The 19,729-nt window shown below is 39.5% G+C and overlaps 1 protein-coding gene across 12 annotated transcripts in view; it reads left to right on the plus strand.

Moving 5' to 3' along the window:
• LOC118776356 (calcium-activated potassium channel subunit alpha-1) overlaps positions 1 to 19,729 on the plus strand; it is a 198,286-nt gene that overhangs the window by 23,714 nt on the left and 154,843 nt on the right. For all 12 annotated transcript variants that reach the window (XM_036526673.1, XM_036526681.1, XM_036526698.1 and 9 more), the window contains exon 2: positions 16,865 to 17,032. In XM_036526673.1, coding sequence (XP_036382566.1) covers positions 16,865 to 17,032 — 168 coding nt within the window. The remainder of the gene's footprint in view (positions 1 to 16,864; positions 17,033 to 19,729) is intronic.

The raw sequence follows: 19,729 nt of genomic DNA on the forward strand, positions 1-19,729 counted from the left end.
CAGAATTACTACATAACTTATTCTTCCTTCACTTCATGAATTATTACACGCCAGTACAAATTGAAAAGGATGAAGGGTTGCACCGAATTTTGAGACATTTAGAAAACCTAAGCGAGCATAGCGACTCAAGATATAAAAATGAATGGAAATTGAAACGTGCTCGCAGAACAGAAATTTCTGCAGTGTTTTTCAACATTGTGAGCTAGAAGTGACTTAGCTGTGGTGATGACGGCTAGCTTTTCCATTACTTAATCAGTATTATGTGTTGCATTGCAGTAGTATCTGTTTTATAATTCTCATTGCCCAAGGTTTATTAATTGATCTGTAACACTTTATTATGTATTGATGCATTTTGAAAAATGCAGACATTTTTATCCAACATAATGTCACAAATGACGTGCTATATTCTTATTTACTGTACTTTTCAGTAGGCATGAAATAGTATGTTCAGCTCACACGATGATACATTCCATGATAAGAAATGAACAATATCCTCAGAGACAGTGCTGGCTCTAGCCATTTTGGTACCCTAGGAGAGATTAGGATTTGGTACCCCCCACCTCCACACACACACACACCAGTACTGCCTCATCACCACCCACTCATTCTAAAGTAAAAATATGGGCAACAAACATCAGACACCACAATGGTTTCAAGACAAAAATATGTATTTTTATTTTTATAAATTAAAATTACTTCTCAAACAAACAAATCACATATCAAAGAATGAATAAATTGTTAAATATTACCAACTACCTTTACATGTTAGTAACATCCAAGACATTGGCACTTGGTTCTGAAATCTGTGTTTTTATGGATATAGCATTAGCCATTATTACTGATTTTTGGTCAGCGAAATTTCAGCACCATGCCTTACGTTCTAGGAAGGAGCAGTTATCCAGATAGCTAGCTACTGGCTTGCCATTCAGATTCATATACTTGTATATATATATATATATATATATATATATATATATGCCTGTATCTGAGTCTAGCAGTTATTGTAGCATCATTATCTAGCATTAGCTTTATTGCTACTTAGCTAGCTAGCTATTACAAATGAAACGTCTACACACAAAATGGCATTTGAATGTTAACATAAGATGACATACCTCTATATTGGGCTTTCTTTTCCTCCTCTTTTCCCCTTTTTCTTCCTTGCACCTGAAGGCTTGAACCTTTTCATTATGAAATAAAATGTGAAACTAGATATCTGCTTCTTGACATCTGTCCATCAGTCAGTCAGTCTAGCAATCTCTGGCACTTCTTGCGTCCCCGACTTGGGTTGTCTGTGATGCGCATCAGACGGTAACCCATCCCCCACTTTCAGTGCGCGCAGTACAAGTGCAGGCCAGGGCAGATGAAAAATTGTGAGAAATAGGGGTGCAAAGTGTATTTCTTTCTTCATTTGTTCATTTGTTACCTCAAGGCAGAAAATGAGGAAGGGCGCCATTTATTTTTTATTTTTTATTTTTCCTTTGAGGGCGACCGGCGCCCACCAGAAGGTGGCGTTCTGGGCGACCGCCTGTGTGGCCTATGCCTTTAGCCGGCCCTGCCCAGAGAGATAGTGGAGATAGGAAAATGAATTGGTTGAACAAGTTCTTCTCTTTTTCTTTCCTTTATTCAATTATCAAACCCCTCGCTGTGCCAATGGTAACGAACTGCCACTGGTTTGAGTGCCATATTGCTTTTTCAAAGCGGATCAATAATTGGCTGTTTTTAAGGTAGCTACAAGTAAGAAGACAGACTAAATTTAACGTATAGTAACATTATAGTAATGTTCCTGTAACCAACCAAATAATCTTTGTCACTGAACTGCTGAGGAGTAATGGACAGAAGAAAAAAACCAAAAAAAAAAAAAAAAAAATCCACTGAAATGATTTTTGGTTAAAAAGTGTATTTCTAGCCAGTTTTAATCCAATACATGTGGAAATTTGATTTTATTTTTTCATTTTCTGAGTCTGCAAAATTTGACATTATGATGTGTTATCTCATGCCTACTTTTCAATGATAAACAACTATAGGAAATATGAATATTGATGCTCAATTTTTTATGTGCTTTCCAGTATTTAATGTGGGTGATTTTTAATACTACATTGAGAAAGAAGATAAAATACTGGTGGTACCATAAATGTGTGTAATTTGTAAGCTATATTGTAGTATCAGTCATTAGATAAAATGAGTGTGTATAGTCACAAAGCCATGCAGTTTCATCAGGAAAATAATACAGCACGGCGCAAAGCCACACTGTAAATAGTATACAACGGTACTGATGTTTATCTTTCCATCAGGGGGAGTGATAATCATTTTTGCATAGCTGCCAGTGTTGTGTTCTTTATAAATATCCTTGTGTGAATATTAATATACTGCATAATATCATGAACTCAGACCCATGACATGAGCATACTTCAACCTTCTGCTGAAGCTTATCTTACCATCAGCGTAACTTTCAGTTTAATGTAATCCGGTACAACCTTAGCTTCAACTTGTGACCTTTTCAAATAATAATAGATGTAGTTACGGTGCTCTTGTGCTTTGCATAATAGCAAGGATACATTTAATGGTCTGAAACCATATTTAGTTAAAGGCATTTTAAAACAAATTGTGTGCTGTGCATGTTTGACAAACGGAAGATTTTTTTTAGCTTTTTTGTCATTTTCATTTGACTAATAATACTGCCACCTATCTTCAGTATATGATACAGAAAAAGTAGGGCTTCCTTTTTCCAGCTGGGATGTGAAGATCCAGTTTTATATGCTGAAGGATAAACACCGTGAACAAAAGGACTGGCAGCACTGTCTCCCTTTACCAGTGTCTGAACCTCCAATTAAATGACTGCGTTCTGTGGAGGAAAGATAATCTCTCAGTGCCGCATGGCATCAAAGGGAGTTTTAACCAGCAGGCAACTGTCTTGCATACCTTGTCACTTGTCTGAGTTACAGTCAAAAATCTGTGACTGGGATGTACTTTGAGCAATTCTGATTGTGATTGGATAGGTGATAATGAATTATGAGCCAATCAGTCAATAAAAAGGAGGTCTGAAGGTGACTCTTTAGTGACAAATTGCACACAAAATGTTACTTCTTGGTATAAGTTTGTTTTTCAAGGACCTTTCTGATTTAATCTAAATGGAAATATCCTCACAAAAATTGGGATAGGTCAATGCTCTGGATGATTTTGGCTGTTTATTATGATATCAAATGGCAAACCGCCCCTTCCTAAAGGGATGCTTTGTAGAGGAAAATGTTAGACATGAGATAGAATGGGGAAAAATGTAAGGTAGTCAGTTTAGTGTGCGTGACAGAAGAAAACATGAGCCTGTTTCCAGTAAAGCCACAGGCATTTTTTTCTCTAGACCTTTCAGTCACAAGCTTTATGGAAGCCAATATTGTTCGAATTAATATGGAGGTCATACTCTAGACCTTCAAAAAAGAGTTAGAAACTAAGCATGAATATGTCTCAATACACTTAAACATGAATGGTAACTAATTATTAGCCTCGAGTATCAAGTGTCTGTTAATGTAAATTGCATTTTGATCAACACATCAAAGGAACCGTATGTTCTTTGAGTAGAAAACAATGTGGGAGCCCATAGACCGTGATCAACTTTTATCCTCCTCTCAACTTTACACTCAAGAATTTTCAGTCTCCCACTCTAAAAAAAGGTATACTCCATCAGCAGATCCCCATAGGCAAAGAATAAATAAATCCCTTTTGACAACTTGTCTCTGATTTTAATCGAATCTATAGCCTTGTACTGTATCCTACTACTTCACATAGCGACAGACATTCTGTCCATTTCAATTAGAAGCACTTTTGCCTCCCCTCTACAGCACAAAAGCCCACTGAAACAGGTGACACAATGTGCAGTGTGGCTCAAATGGCCTTTTTTTCCCCTTCACCCAACTGCAATAATTTGTCAGAGCTCAGAACAATTGTGTTAGTCAAGGCCACCAAAGTTTTTCTTTCTTTAAAAAAATTTAAGAGGGATGAACATTCTGGTAAATCAATAACCATCATCAGTGTTAACTTGCAGCCATAGTATATAATACATATCTGTTGAATCACCGAGGAACAGTATTTAATGACTGTAAATACATGTCTCAACAGTCACAATGTGCAATGTCTTTTTCAATAGAAGCCTCACTATACTTGAGCCTTATGTAATGGGTGCATTGTAATTATAGACCTGTTAAAAGGTAAAATATTTCCTTGGTTTGATTTTGTTTGTGCCTGAGTTAACCTACAGTGCTCTGATTGAAACAGGTCTCCATTTTAGAGCAAATTATTGAACACCAGCAGTCTGCTCATATACCTTAGAAGTCATCTGAATCGCTATTTGCATAATGCCTGCCAGAAACTTCTGCTGATTTAAAGATTGCAAATGAAGTGCTGTTACAAAATTGTTCACCCATTTATTTTATGAAAGCAGAGCTGCATTATAAGAAAAGCTGTTAATTTAGCTATTTAAGTGCTCTGCTTTTGCAAAATGTTGAAGTGGCTGAGATTGATAATCAGTGTCATCATCCTTAAAAAAAGCATACTTTACTCAATCAAAGGGAAGATTTTATGCAGCAAATAAATTTATAGCACTTATCTCTGTCCAGTATTCTAAAGTAGCTGCTCTATTCTGTGTGTTGCCTATGGTCACATGTTCAAAAGCATTGCGGACTGGAACTGACTGTTCTCATGCTTGTGTTATTATGCATATTAGCACCCAGATGCACATGAGTGTCACTGAAGTCACATATCCTCTGCATTGCCACTGAATTTGACCTCATGAGAGATTTGTACGCATTTTGTGTAGAGTGGTCTGTACATACTTTGTACACAGTACTCTGGTGCTTTAACAGCACAATGACAACACTTCAGTATTTCACCTATGTGGATGTGGATGTTGTTTTTTTCTTTTTTTGTCAGAGTAGCTTTGTCTCCAGTTTCCATATCACATAGCAGAACACATAGCCATCATCCTGTAATATTTTTGATATCTTAACCTGCTGTGTACTCCTGATATTGAGAGCTAACCACACTTGTAAATTGGAGGACTGATCTGTTATTGTGTTGCAGAAACTGCAATGTTCTGATCTCAAAATAGGCATATGGAAGCATGTTGAATCTGGGGGTTGGTATCAATTTAACTGTGGTATGCCTTGCCCTTAATGCTGAGTAAAAGCATTAAGGAACTACTGTTTTTTCATGTTTGTTTTTTACACAACATTCACAACAGTTTTACACAAATTCATCTTGTTTAAAAGAATAAAAAAAATGCCCTCACTTAAAAATCAGGAATCATTTGCCAAAAACAAAGTGCATTCTGGTAAGGTTGAACAGAACACCTCGTGCAGCGGGAGATCTCTATTGTGCTTAATCCTCTTACAGGCTATAGACAAATGCACTGTAATTTTGAATTACACTGTTGATTTATGACAGGGCAGATGGGATAGGGTACAAAAAGGCTCTCCGATGATTGATTGAGAAAGCAGATGGGGAAAGAGAGGCGAATCACACTTTTTAAAGTTATTCTATTGAGAGTTACAGCTCTGTTTAGTATCCAGAACTACACAGTGTCAACACCATTGGCTGTTGTGCTTAGAGCATTTCATATTTAAAGTGCAGTCCTTGTTATTTCACCAGAGAAGTGAGGCACTGCTGTAGAAAAGCACAGCAGAAGGACAACAGCCATAGGCAATCATACTGCAAAAATAACATCAAGAAGACTAAGTAATCAAGACTAGACTGTGGTGTCATAATTAAGACTTCAAAACAAATTAAGTTAAATATTGTCAACTCGGTTCTGGAAGCAGATTCATTTCCCATTTAAATACACTCTGACATCATGGAAGAGAGATGGAAGCAATGCCTCCATCCAATGTTTCACCTCAAAGAGTTGTGGTTTTGCCTCTTTCTGTTGCCTGGAGTGTATGGAAATTCATTGAATAACCCGATGAGTGTTTGGTTGGCTGAACCTGAAGTAAGCATACTCATTTTTATCTGCTGAATGAATTACTGGTGAACAGATGGCTGGCTTTTAAATGGCATGTTTCTGTGCTTTTTGTATTCCTGTAGTGTGCTTTGAAAAATTAAACTTCATTTGCTTAAAGTATATTATATTTGAAAAAAAGGATAGCTTTTCTCATGCAACTTTTCAAAAATCTTCCAGCCTGATGGCTGCATTTGTACAAATATCCAATAGTAAAGGCTGTATTGCAGTGATATTAAACCTGCTACATTAAATATGCCCTCCCACATTTTGGAGAGAAACACCATGGTGCATAGAGTGAAACACTGAGAGCTAGACTGAGAGTGAGCTGTGTGCTTTCAATGTGATTTTTCATATTCCATTCAACAACATGCATGTGGGATACAGTACCACACAAACTGAATAGTCAACAATGTATTTTATGAAACAAATGTATTATGTGAATTGTTTGGTTCAAGTCTCATATCCCTTGATGAAACGAATTAGGAGTTTTCTCATTTTGGACAGCAGAAATGAACAATTTTCTCATATATTGATATTGCATTTATTAGCAAGTCATAAAAAGCTGCCCAAAATAGATAGAGCCCATTTTCATATTGGCAGTTTCCTTTGTTTTTTTGGCCAGTGATATTTATGTTGATTTATGAGGAAAGTTTACCAGAATTAATTGGGCAGAGATGCCAGATATCCCAGCCATTCATTTATCTTTGAACTTTGCCACTGCTCAGATTAAAAATTGATATGGAATGCTTTTTTCAGCCCAGAGTTTTGAACAAGGTTATTACTGACTGAAGGACAACAGCAGGGAGCCAATTAGACATCCTTCAAGAGCACCCACTGTTCTCTCACCTTAATCCCTGTTCATTTGATCATGGTAAGGCTCTTCTATTGCAGTGTTCACTTATGCATGTCTTAGTACATAGGCATGTACACGCACACATATACTCACAAAACTGTGCTTACATGCTGTTCGAGGTCCTCGTGGGTGCAGACGTACATTTTCCATAGAAAGCTGAGCAATCAGAAAATCTTTTGCCAATATAAAAGGTTCATCATGAAGCAACATTTTAGGTTCATATAACACATGTTCATTGGTACAAGGTATTATTCTGTTCAACGTGACCTAAGATAGGTCATAATATTGTTTGAATGTGTTGCGGTGACTCTAAATAAACCCAGGAAGAAGATATATATTGACCGGCTGGTCATTAGCATTAGCAAAAACGGTAAAGGAGACATGCAGATTGAGTCGTTCTTGCACCTATTAGCTAATTATTGACATCATAATAATGTTGTCCAAGGGAGGTCAATATTAATCAGGTCCTGAGAAAATAACACCAACAGCGGAGAGGTCGAGAATCATATCAACAGAAACAGATGCATAATTAGCGTGGGCCTTAATATGGCAATCATTGAATGGATTCACTGACATTTGCAGTGAGAAACAGTATGATTTGGATTATGGCGGCAGCACTCGGCTCCTCTCTTCCTGGGGCCCATGGTAAACACTGTTTGCAGAGCGCTACGCGGTCTGGGGGGGTTGGGGGGGAGGGCATGTCAGCGCATACACTGGGGCCTGACCCAGCCTCCCTGCAGCTGGGCTTTGTGTTGGCACTGGAGCTCTGAGAGCACGATGGAGTGCTCTTGCCTAAAACCGCAGCTGAGGAGCGGTGTTGTGTTTTACATTTCACTCTCGGCAGCTGCAGAGTGGGAGTGCGATCAGCGCGCTTCTCTGGAAAAAGGAACATGCTCCGGGCCGTGGGCGGCATGGCGAGCGTCTTTCCTTCAAAGCAGCGCCGATTTTTCAGGGGCGTCACTGTCCTGACAAAAACCCCTGTCTCAAAAACGTGTCACTTTTCAGGAATGACAACAAAAAGCTACCCATGTCAGTGCAGCCATGGCAACCTAAAGCCTTTTCATACGGCTTATTTAGCTGTAGAGCTGTCAGATGAACAGGACATGAGAGAAGGATGACAATGACGACAAGGGAAATGAGGATAGTTCTCTGATCCTTTTAGACACCAAGAATTATGTAGAAACACATTGTATGATTATATCAATGTAAGGTCTGTGTATTCTTTAGAAATTGATTGAAAAGCAAGATTTGTTCTTTCAGATGGTCATCCATCCTTGCAAGGACTTGATAGCGTCATCTCTATTTTCGTTTTTAATTGCCTTGCTTTCTGCTCAATTCCTCAATAATAAGTAATTGCATTGCCACCATGTGCAATTGCACATAGATTTGCCCAAGAGAAGCTTTTATGCATAATTCTTCTTCTCTTCAAGTGATCAGAGAGCTATGTATAATGTAATTACGCAGTCCTGTTTTTTTTTGCCAGTTGTACAATAGACTTGTCTTACTAGTGACACAGCGCATCACAGTGAAGTGAGCTGCTACTCCACTGATGTCAGCTGGGAAACTTGCAGGCACCTTACAAATCTAAACATGGCCGAGAATGGTGAGATGAAGAAACCCCGGCCGCCTGGGCAGTTGGGCGTTGCAGCCTGCTTTGAAGATGAGCCCCTTCAGGAGCCTTCTTCTGTCAGCAGTTTGTATTTCTCTGTACACTGCAATGAAAAAGTCTGGCTGGTGGCAAGGCCATTTGTGTCACAGCTTGGAGGACAAGGGTCAGGTTCTAGGCTTACAGGGTGTGGTTTGGAATGCCTGGTTGTATGTGTAAGTACAAGATACATGTCATTTTCATTTTTGGAGCCCAGGGTTCTCCTTTAAGGAAACGGCACTCCAGCTGCGATGTCTTCATGGTCTGGAGATGGCAGTCTGAACCGTGCTATTACTTCCTGATTCATGGGTAAGGCAACCGAAGCTGACGCAGGTCTCGCCCGAAAGAAATGAAAATCAATCATACCCTAAAGGCTCCCATTTGTTTTGCTCTGCCCTTGAAATGAAATCCCGTTTGCTAATAGAAAATGGAGCCATGCATCTACAGAGATGTTGCTGGCATGTGTGGGGCCGGAGACATCAGGAACAGACAAAGGATGCAGGAGACTCCACTAGCAGTCGGTTGCCAATGGCTCTATAATGATACTAGCATTCAAAATAAGAACCTTTTCGATCCACTTGCAGTTTCCTTCTATAAATTTTAAAATGAAAGAAGATAATATGATGATACTGGTCTCAGCTGGACAGCATTTTCAAATATGAGAGACTACTTAGAAAATGTATTTTTCAACACTTTTTTCGAAGAGCAGTGCTGGACGTCTCTGTGATCTGTCATGCAGGTTAATTCATGTCCATCTTGAACCACTCAGCTAACTGAAATGTGCTTTTGAATTGTGTGGGTTACAATTAAACTCTCATATGTAGTATAGTTGCTAAGAATGCTCACGGGAATTTTCCAAATAAGGCAGGACTATAGAGCTGAGACAAAAAAATATATATATATATACCAACGAGAGCTCAATATTTAGACACATTGAAATTTAATTCAACATTAAAGCAATTGGTACTCATATTTCTTAATGGACCTCAATGTTATCTATTCTTTTGTGTAAACATTAAACCGACAGCCCACCTGAAGTATATTTCTTGTGAAGTGTGTAGACTTTTTCTCTGAAATTCAGATTCAGCTGTGATGCACTAGTCCTTTACTTTGAAGGCTGATTTTAAGGCAGTGTTACATTTTTGTTTCCTAAACATAATCTGATTGGTAATGACTGAAATCAACATAAATGAGTATTATAGAGTGGGAGAAAGATATAGTGCCAATATTTGTAACCAATAAAAATAAATAAAAATCTGAAATTGAATCTGGGAACCAGGTCACTTGTTTATATGAAATTACATTAAGTAACTTGTTTTTCTAGAAGTCTGTCTAAAAATGTGTTTGCTGCTATATACTGTATGTATGGCCCATTGGAAAAGGTGCTTTTTTATGATAAAGTATGTAAGTAGCTTAATTTTTGAGAAAAATGTATGACCATACTTACACATTTGGTAAAGGACAGTAAATTTTGACATGTGTAAATTATTTGCATTGTGCAAGCTGCAGCTCTCATGAATGGATAATCAGATTAGATCACAGGGAAGACATTATTGCCTTTCGTCCATAGAAAACTGAAAAAAGGTTACTCAATGCACCTTTTATATATGTTCCATTGAATGACCTCATAATTAATTAATAATGTCATTCTTAGGTCAGGTTTAGACCATTAAATCTTTGCGGTGTCCATCTATTGGGGTGATAGGTGACATTTAGCTCCACTTTATGCACTAACTAGCGTTCCACCCAGAAGTCAGCCGACCTTTACCTCTGATTGATGTGAAATTACCTTCACATTTTATGTGGGGAATTTTACCTGCTTCTTAATGTCACCGTAACACACCAGGGGGCCCCTTCTTCCCCTTGTCATCCCCCCTTTGAAAAGTGCCGTGGTGCCGGAAGATGGGAGATCACAACGTGGAACACTGGAGCTCCTGATACACTTACCCTCCGGTGACTGGCTTTTCTGCAAGAAAGCCTCTCCTTCAATTCTATTTACAATGCACTTTCATTCAGGCCATTTTCTGGCTATTTCTTGAAAACACTCAATAATAAAACCCATTTAGTTGGGAGATTGCAGCCTTCCCTTTGTGCGTCTTACATTACTACAGGAAGTTTATATTTAGCTTTAAACCACTGGAGCTTAAAATTGACCATGAATGGTTTCTGTGGTATGAATGAAATTCTCTAGAAAGCAGTGGTACGTTAAGCTAGTATGGTCCCGTATGGCAGTGGCGCTAATGCACAGCCTAGTAACTGGCAGTTGTTTGTTCACAGAGGCTTCTTACAGGATATTCTGCTCAAAATATACCAGTCTTTCTGGTCTTTATGTCACTGTACTCCGTTTCATTTGATCATTGTGTTTTATTGTGATATGGTGTATAAAGGCAGTCTCACGCTGAAGGCTCCTTTGAAAGCAGGCTCCTCAGGAATGAAGGTGGTTACTTGAAAAAGGAGCCTTATTTACTGGGAGCCAATCATCTAGCACGTCTGCCTCAACAGGGCTTCATCTGACATTGTCGATGTCATCTATTCTTTTCACTATGCTCAAATCATCTAATCCTCTTTAGACTAGCCGCACTCAAAATAGTTCTGTATATAAAGAGCCTGAAGCTAATGTGATTTTGTAGATAGATCGGTAACCTTTCCGTGACATTGACAGCTTGTCGCACATTGATGAGACCTTTGTACCCAGCTAAAAGCAACAGGTGCAGGAAATCACTGGTCATATTTAAATAAGTCTCCCCTTTTTTTTAAGTTTGTGTCTGCATATATTGTTGTCCAAATGTCTGTACCTTAGTCTTTCCCTGCTGGGTCCATTTTTAGTTGTAGGAATGGTCTGTGTAATTGTTTGATTGCCAGGGTCATCTTTGCTGTCATTGATTAGTTCCTCAATCCATATATGGGCTCCTAGATTCAATGCCTTCTGTGTTTATTAACAATTTATTTCACTTGTGATTATGATTAAAGGCACACAGTTCCAGCTCATACAAATAATTTCAGCTGCATCAGAACATATGTTGCGTAACAAGCTACACATATTTAGGACATAACAGTGCATTTCTATAGAGTAAAACCAGTTGATGATGAAAAGATTATTCTTCAGATATCCTGTGGTCAGGCTAATGTATTTTTCTGGATATTTTGTCCTTTGCATGTTCAATCACAAATGTATATATGCAGTTTATATTTTATTTACAGCAGTTCAGCTGAAATGTATAATGACTCAGGTCACCATGCTAATTTACAGAAATCAGTTGCTTTGCCTACAGAATACCAGTCTGTTGAATGGTCAATTCTTTTTTTATGCTTCTTGGTTACTGGATTTCAAAAGTGACTTTCACAGTTTATGGTAATTCATAAACAGTAATGTAGCCATCCATTAGGAGTCTTATCAAAACTCATTTCATGTCAAACATATTTTTAAAATGGTGCATTAGCATTGGCAGAAACAGTAACTGAGAACAACAGCGCAATTTTGTTTTTGATTAACTAAGCTGTGTCTTTCCTAATAAAGCAATATGTGTGGTTACATTTTTGCCACATTTAAATATAAAGACTTCACATGTGCTATATACCCTAGATATATGCATTTTTAAAACAGAAATAAAGTGCCAGAGATGTTTCTTGATGTTTCTCCAGCATTTATGCATTATATATTAACAGAGACATCCAAAAATAGTATACTTTAAGCCACAACATCATTAGGTCTCTCCTACCTATTAACCAGGCTTCTGTTTCCTTACTGTTCTTTATCCCAGCAAACCTAAAATATCATTCAAATGCCCAACTCACACTACCTACAACATCCTGTGAGAACTTGTGCCACAACAGTTTTCCTCATAGTCCACCTCATTGCCTTGAGATGTAACACTCCCTCATTGTGTAACCCGACCAACAGTCCAACAGAAAACTCAGTTATAGGGGGCAGGCCTACCGTGACAGAGGGCCATATGTTTGCTGCGCCTTGTTATCAGATTGACTCGTTTCTCGTCTCCCTGGTAATGGTTAAAAATAAAAGTCACACTGGAATAGAGTATTCCCTAATGATACAAAATGAAAGTCAAAGTAACAGCTGCAGTAAAGCCAAGTTGTGTTTGCCTAGCTGAGTCACGTTGGCATCCTCCCTGCCATTCATATTATACAGTGTTCCTGTTGGCACTTTGATACTGGATGCCTGAAGCAGATGAGCACTGCTTTGCTCCTTTTTTGTGATGTCCAAATTAAAATAACGTCCTATTAAATTAACTGTGTATAATCTGTAATTTCTAAAGAATAAGTACTGCAGAAAAACAGAATATTGTCTATGTTGTTTTTTTAACAACAGCTGCAATGCGTTGCATTGTGTAAAAAAGTGCAGGTTCTGCAGAAATACAGAAGTGCAGAACTGTTTTTACCTGTGCAAATTTGCTTCGTTGCTAATATTGAGTAATCCCACAGACTCAAATGAATGGTGTGCAATTTGTTCTCCCCTGTGTTTTAAGATGGGTGATTAATGAAGTGGATTTAATTCCCTGCTATCAAAGGGGTAAAGTGCAGCTCACAAAAGAGCACCCCTACCAGGCAGGATTAACAAATGCACTTCTGGTAGATGGGTAGCCCAGGGTGTGTTCACATACGCACACTTCAGTGGGCTTCAGCTGCCGGGGTGGAACCCCTCAATTGCTCCTCCTCATATGTTTTATGAATGCACCTATTTTTTAACGATGGAGCGATGGCGCTAGACCAGTCCAAACCAAATGTCACCTTAGCTGAGAGTGGACCACTTGGCAATTATGATTTTTGTTTATGAATTCAGAGCTCATTTTATTTGTTTAATGTTCAGCACAATGACTGCTGTCGTAGACGTGGACATTGTTTTGGCAAGTTTGTTCAGTCCTTTTTAAGTAAGTGAGTTCTCATCGACCGTGACAAATCCAAGCCAGTTTTTTTTATGGAACCTGAAAAAGATGGCTGTTATAGTCAAGCCTTTACAAAGGCAAAACCAATCACACATTTTATATTTATATTATAATATATAAATAAGTCAGAATGTTTTGGCTGGTGTTGTATAAAGACTTCAATATGTTCAACATCTCCTTGATGAAAAATTATCATTATCAGAAAAAAATGGATTTAATGTATATTATAAATGTTTTTTTAGATATTACACTGTTCCTGTTACACCTAGAGATAATTTGCAAATATAAAACTGTAATCGAAAGTATCTTTAAGGGAAAGTAACCAATTTTTCCTTGTATGCTTCTTCATACGACTTGTGGCAGAAATATATGTGTAGACGTTAATGCCAAAAATGAAAAATGAATTATTAAAATTATATGGTTCAGTGGTGTACGTTAAGTACTTTAAGTAATTGTTAAGATTAAAGTGTAATGGAGTTGCATGTAAACAAAACGGCCATGTTCTGAAATGTTTGTCAATGCATTTAACACAAACACGTGGGAACTATGACTGGTTTTTCACCATTTCAACATTTGCTGTTATTTGCTTATCTTCATTACTCACACACTTAGCTCTTGGCAGTAAAATTATCTTTAATTTATTCACAGAGATTGTCATGTGTTTTCTTGCAGTAACTGAGTGAGGTTGTTCAACACAAATTCCAAACAAAGGAGAGAAGTGGAATGTGAAGTATGTCCTTTTGAAGTGTGCATGTGTGTGTATGGGACTGAAATAAAACAGTAAAACAGATTTATTTTTACTGAAATAAACACTGCTCAGATATTTCACCTGCAGATGAAATGCTCCGTTGGGCACATTCTTCTTATAAACAAAACAAAACGTTAAGAAAACTAAGGAACAACACTGAAACGACAGCGGCCCTTTGGAAGTGAAGAAATTATTGTCAAATGCAGAAATACGTGGAAGGTCAGAGCCCTGTCACACTGCAAATCCACTCCCTCCAATGACGTTGAACTCAAGCGCGCGAGAAATGCGCTACGGCGAAGGAGTCTTCCCTTTACACCGAGCGCGTGGCCCTTGTGTGTTTGTGCTGTAATGTAGGACATGTCTACCCAGCGCCTGTTTTGAAACTTCAATCCCAGTTTGACATCGGGGGGTGTAAAAATAGCAGACGGAGTATCCCGTGGCATGCCGGAGTGGCCGGCTCCCGTCTTGTGCCGACAGAGAACAGACTTTCCGCCGTGCGCGCTGAAATGGAGTGGAAATGATTCCTGTTTACGTTGTCCTCTGAGATCTGTTCAGCCATCCGTTTTGGTCCCCATAAATAATTCATAGGGTATTGTGATGCATCTCACTATCCCTCTTCTCTCCCCACATACTGTAAGGCCATGCTGCCTCCCCTCTCAAACTTGTCCCTTTGCTGTTGTTGTTACTACTCCCAGTCATTGTGGCTCATTCATTTTCCCTCAGATACATTCTTGATTTTGGGGGGAAAAAACATTCTTTCCAATGTGATGAAATGGCTCTGGAAAGCAAGATATAATACTTCTTAGATGGGTGACGTTATGGGCTGTTAACAGCACATTTTATGTAATTTGAGCCTTACGGACATACCTGAAAGATTTATAAAATATTACATAATAGTTTCATATTTGTATTCATATTCAGGAATTCATTGGTTTGAGCGGTGCTTCATTGAACTGCGTTCTTGGAAATGCCGAAAAACAATGGGGGTACATTGTGGTTGTACGTGTGTTTTAGTATTCCCATTACTAGTGAATGGAGAATTCCCCCTTGTGAGCACGCAGACGCCTTCATAGCGTAGCTGATGCTTTAATCGAAGCTCCTCCGTTGTTCCAGAGTTTCCCCCCGTAGGTCTGACTGCCGTTACGCAGGCTGCTTTCATTCATGTCCTCTGTAGTGTTGAGCTCTATCTGCCTGGTGCGGCCCCAGCCCCTTCCCGGGATTTATTTCCAAACTGAGGCTGAGCACATGTTACATAGTTACATGCCAGGAGTTCTTTGAAGCAGGATATCCAATCAGAATGAAATAAGATCCTCCCTTGCACGTCGCGAGCGCCGTGCATGGAATCCTGTATGCGAACCATGTAACTGGTAGAAACCACGTCTGCAATGTGGCAGGAGAGGAGCGAAGAAGAGACCTTTTGAAGGGTGAAGGGTGATATTTGGCAGGGTGTCTTTGTTTTACCTGACTCAAATGAATAATTAATGCAGCTGTAGGTTCTTCAGACAACGAGTTCTCTCGCCAGTCAGCAACACAAACTTTTTGCATAAGAACTGTTTCGGTTACATGAAGAACCCAATTATCAAAATGCCAGCTGTTTCCAGTTAGAATGATTGTAGGCCGTACTGTAGTTCAAATTTTTGTGAAAATCTTATAGATAGCACAATTAAAGTAAGCAATATTTTTCTCACAAATGTATTTCTGGAGATCCAGAAATACATTTGCTGGTTTAATGTTTATGTGATTGTCATATGTAACACATTGATATACATGTCCATATTCCATATCCTTCATGTTGTATCCTTCATAGTCCACCTTGCCACGAGTGAGCTGTCAAAAATGAAGTTTATACAAAGCTAAATTGCCTCTGTTATTCCAGGTATTTAGCATCCACTTAATTTATAAATTAAATTGATGTCTGTTGAGAGCACGCTGTAGCAAAACGAGATATCGGCCTTCTGTCGCATTGCTTCCATTTGCACATTATGCAGTGTCTCATGCATTTCTGTGGCAACTCGGCGAAACAATGAACAGAAATGTGATTTTTTTTTGTTATGATTGCAGCCCACGTAGAGAACGCAACAACTTGACCTAACCGAGTCCTCAGCCATGACAAAAGAGAAGCTTGCATCAATACATAAAATTGCCACGTTGCTGCCGTTCACCCCTCCTCTCCTCCGGGGACGTTCTGTCTCTTCTCTGACCTCGCAGCCTGAACAGAAACCTAGAGAAATGATATCAAGCAGACCCAGTCATATGGTCAGCAGATATGGGAATTTATTTGATGAGATAAGTGGACCGTCAAGGTTTAGGGCGATGGGAGAAGAAGCTCACCTCTGCCACCCACCTGACAGGGAAGCGTTTTGTAAGCAGGGCAGACGTGACCTTTGGATCCCGCGTTGATTTCCTGTGCAATGAATCATGTTGGTCCCAGCTGACGGCCCACACGCATACACACCAGAGAGCGTGCTTCAGGAAGTCTGAGGCTGCCATGGAGGCATTTGAATCGCTGCTTTCCGCAAACTAGCCCTGCGTCTGCCGCTTTTATGCAGAGTCTCTGTGAAGCGGGTCACCTCGGCGAGACCGTGTCCGACTCACAAGCCACGTCCACGTGAAGAGTCACACGGCATGTGAGGCGACGTAGTTCAGTGTTTGTAAGTCCAGGTGTGTCCCTGCCAGTGTCTTCAATGACGTTTTCTCTCTGTCCCTCTCTCTCTCTCTCACTCTTTTGCAGGAAGTACAGAAGGTGAACAACCTTGGAAGTAGTCAGGCAGATGGGGCAGCCAAGAACCCTGACGAGAAAGAGCCCGAGGCCCCGGCCAGCGAAGTGGGCTGGATGACGTCTGTCAAAGACTGGGCGGGGGTCATGATATCGGCGCAGACGTTGACAGGCAGAGTCCTGGTGAGTCCTCCCTGGGTTTTTCCTCTCTGCTATACCACACACCTGAGCTGGCGTGGTGATGTGGAAACCATTGGGGGACCACATGGCCAATACGCCTTTGATACATTCTGTAGTGTCTCGGCATGATTTGTTGGTAAAGAGATTAATGAGCTGATGTTAAAACACCATGTGCATTTATTCTTCACTAAATATTTATTAAAGTACAGCCCAAAAACCTCCTGGATTCACCTAAACACTATATATTTATATACATTTATAATTTGTGGATGCAAAACACAACTCTTTTGATGATAAAGGAATATATGATTTAAACTCAGGTTTAGATTCTGCCTAACACCACTGTGCTTTGTCCTTCACTTAATTTTCTACGAAAGTCTTACACCACATTGTTACATAAGCATGCTGACAAGTGTTTCAATATAAATATTCTCAAAAAGATAAGAAAAGAGCACAGTGCATTTTGGTCATGTAGGCCTAAGTTGTGTCAGAGCAAAAAAGATCGCCAGGTAATCTCCAGATGTGTGTGCCTGTAGGTGTTTCAAAAGCTTATGGTGCCTGGAATTTTGTGTCATCTATAGCAATGTTTAAATATTTATTACTCAAAGGTGAAACAAAGCAAGCCCCTTAAAAATGCATATGTTCTCATCTTTCAGGGTAAGTTAGGCCATAATATCTGCTCTTCACTAAGGGGTCCGCTGAACGCAGTGCAGAGCGGCTCATTAGCTGTAGTGAGAGCATACAAAACTGTTGAGTAACTGCTGTCTGTGTGATTTATTTGCCTGGGCAAGAGTTGGGAAGATACTGTAGGCCAGGGGTGGCCACACTTTCTTTTTAGTCGTGTCTTCAGACAGCACAGCAAGCCTCCCCATTCATGATCACCCTGGTCAGGTTCTGCTTCCAGTGTGTTGCAGGCAGTCATAGCTATATTAGCTTGAATATTAATTATGACAAGAATTTGGATTTCTTTGACTTAAATTGCTGTCAAAAACGCACATAAAATCGATTTAATTTAAATCTAAACTGCGTTTTGAAATGGGAATCATTGTTTAATGGTTTGAATTACACAGTGTAATCTATTTGATGAACATTAATTTCATTGTCATTAACATGCTGTGAAAGAGCTCTCTCTCTCTGTCTCACTTCTTCCACTTCCATTCCATGAGAATGTCCCAGTTTTATGCTATTGGAATAAAGCTCAAAATCTAATTTAAATAACAGCAAACAGTTCACACCTAGCACCCCCATTGCAATGTACACACATATTGATACAGTGTAGAGCTTTACAACAATCATAATTCTAGTTAGATCTACTGTACCAGTCAGGACTGGAAGTCCTCCTGCCCTGAACTGAATACAGAACCTGTGTTTTGTCATGTCATGATCAAATTGTGATCCCTTCAGTCTCATATACTTACAGATTGTAACGGTGATGTCCTTGCATTTCGGTAAAGTGGTACATGGACCTTTATGTTCTGTCAAAACAAATTTGTATGGATTTCTACTGTTTCGTGTATCATATGGCCTTTAGAGGGTGTAGGTCATAGTCAGCATAATTTCCTTTGCCAGAAGGAGCAAGGTAAAGGTGCATGGCATTAGGAAGGCAGACATCTTTACCAAGCTGCTTCATTTTCAATAGAGAACACATACTTGTTTTTTCTCTGTTTTCCATAAAAAAATGTAGAGTAGGATTAAGAGACACCAGATTAGAGCTTCCCATAATTTCATTTAACCCTTAAATTCCCAGCTTTCTTCAGTGAACAGAAACCTGCAGGGTGTGAAGGTTTCCACGACATGGCTGATCGGCAAAGCTTTATTGATCTGCCGTTGTGTCCATTGTTGTGTTCCTAAGCATCCATGATTCCGCTCAAGTGCACAGCAGGCTAGCTCATGGCGTAGCATAATGTAATTGCTTGAGTGGGAGGATTGTGCCAGGGCTATCAGAGTGCCGGGAGCATTATCCCTCAAATGTGGCTACACATGGATGCCGCTCCAGCTGGACTGTCGTATCATGATCATAAATCATCACTTTGTCCTTTACAATTCACAGTGGTTATGCCTCTTTGCCTCTGATTCATCAGTGTGTGTTTGGTTGGTCCTTCTGTGTATAGATGCAGACAGTCAGACAGACAGATAGATAGAGGGATAGATAGATAGATAGATAGATAGATAGTTGGTTAGACAGATGGCTAGATAGACACAGCGTTGCTGTGCTTGTGAGAGGTTATCATGTGTGTGTGGGCAGAGGGACTTCTGCCCTTTATTTGGGTTCTTTTGCAGCTTAACAATAATGGCACAGAAGAACCCATGTTTAGTGAGCCTGGCTTGTAACCATAGCAACGGCAGCTTACCTAAGCGCAGCAGATGTGTATTCTATGTCAGCTTGTTTAGATCCTTGGGGGCAAATTAAAACCTATTTCCGTGCCATCTGAAGGCATTTTGGTCCCGGGTTAAAAAAGAACTGAACACGTGAAAGGCATCCGCACAAAGAGATGGAAAATTGTTTTTGTGTACATCAGATACTGTGACACAGGAAGAGGTGCCCGCAGGTAGGCCGTAGTCTTTGTTCATTTGTATGGCTCAGTGACTTTGCGGGTTGTAAAAGATCAGGCATTGCCTGGAGCTTGTTTAATTACAAGACGCTTCTAAACTTTGCCTGCGCTCGTTGCTTTGCGGATTCCCTTTAGCTGCAATACACAA

This window comes from Megalops cyprinoides, chromosome 1 (assembly GCF_013368585.1).
Source record: "Megalops cyprinoides isolate fMegCyp1 chromosome 1, fMegCyp1.pri, whole genome shotgun sequence".
Classification (NCBI taxonomy): Eukaryota; Metazoa; Chordata; class Actinopteri; order Elopiformes; family Megalopidae; genus Megalops; species Megalops cyprinoides.